General features: G+C 32.9%; 1 protein-coding gene across 1 annotated transcript in view; it reads right to left on the reverse strand.

Moving 5' to 3' along the window:
- The window catches only part of HELRODRAFT_184319 (hypothetical protein), a gene marked incomplete at both ends in the record, with an annotated part of 3,236 nt that extends 1,857 nt beyond the window's left edge, over positions 1–1,379 (reverse strand). The window contains 3 exons of the mRNA XM_009022182.1: positions 98–237; positions 567–700; positions 812–1,379. Of these exons, the coding sequence (XP_009020430.1) occupies positions 98–237; positions 567–700; positions 812–1,379 (842 nt within the window). The remainder of the gene's footprint in view (positions 1–97; positions 238–566; positions 701–811) is intronic.
- Positions 1,380–1,508: the final 129 nt, after the last annotated feature.

The following is a 1,508-nucleotide window of genomic DNA, read 5'->3' on the forward strand; positions in this document are numbered from 1 at the left end:
GCGGGTTTGATGGCGTGTAAAATCAAATTGATTTTATTTAAAAAAGGCTCAAATTTATAATTGGGTGGGCGGTATATCGCGATAACTTTTAGCACACCCCTAGATGAAGCATGCCCCGATTCAATGTCCACACAGAGAACGTCGACATTTTCATCATCAAATGCACTGTTATCATTTACAACATATTTGATGTCATGCTTTATGAACACACCAACACCTCCGCCTCGTTTGCTTTTTCTATTTTTATATACAAAATTGTAATTATTTAACTTAATTAAATCAACTGTTTCATTGTTCAACCACGTTTCTGATATTACTATAATTTTGAAAAAGTCGTCGAATTGTTTTAAGAAGATTTCTAGATTTAATGATTTCTAGATTTAATAATTTATGAAACAAACTTTGAGCATTCAGATGAATGATTGATAGGTGATTGTTTTTCATTTTATTCTTCAATTTTATTATGTTAGATAATTCTTTTACAGTGTAATATTTTGATTCTTCGAGATTCTCTTCTATGAAGTTTTTATTCATTGCTATTTTTAGTTGAAACAACATTTGCCGACAGGTCATTGACAACATTTGCCGACAGATCATTGAAACACCATTCGCGGACGATGATTTGGTCTGGCCAGTTTTCTGCATTCATGAACTCAGCTGAGTCTGTTTCATAAATACAAACTCTGAATTCAGCGCTTGTCTGTTGAATATCGATTTTGTCAGAGTTCGTGTTTTGTGTGTTGATCGATGTTGTAGCTTGCTTTGAGCGGCGATTAAAAATTGAGTTTTTGATTGCTGAGCAACCAAGCACCTCAATTTTCAATTCATTTATGTGTTCGCTTAACTCTTTTGCAGTGCATTGTTGGTCCAATCGACCAACGTAAAAAACTTTTCTTTTTGGCGAAGGTTTCATCGCTTTCAAATTTGTTTGTTTATCAGTTTGGGTGCCTATAACTGTTTTCATATTTGCTATGTTAGTGTTGTGTGTTTTTTTCTTTGTTTTCAACATGTTGATGTTCGCCACGTGTTGAACATTCGCCACGTGTTGAACATTTGAGCTCTTTTTAATTTTACGTTTTACAATCTCTGACCAGTCAGATTGCTTGCTCGATTCGGTCTTGCAATCAGATTGCTGCTTTCTTTCTACTTTTGGGCTATTGTTAATAGCCGCATTATTTACTATTTCTCGGAAGATGTTTCTTTCTTCAATGAATAGTTCTTTTAATTTTTTTAACTTTTCGTCAAGAATTGACTCAAATTTAGCTTTTTTTGAGCTTGGAATTTTAAAAAGGTTGAGAGCAGCATACTGAGGCAATTTGCTCTCAATTTTGTTGCTCAGAATAGTTTTTATTGTTAGTATTAAATAACTAACCTTGTCCCTTTTAGAATTTCAAGAACTGTTTGGCTTTATTTTATCATCTTTTTCTAGATTTAATGCATCTAGATCGCTGGTAAGTATTTTTTTTGCTATTCTAATATCTTCACAATTATAGAAATCCATTATTTCG

Source organism: Helobdella robusta (assembly GCF_000326865.2).
Source record: "Helobdella robusta unplaced genomic scaffold HELROscaffold_303, whole genome shotgun sequence".
Classification (NCBI taxonomy): domain Eukaryota; kingdom Metazoa; phylum Annelida; class Clitellata; order Rhynchobdellida; family Glossiphoniidae; genus Helobdella; species Helobdella robusta.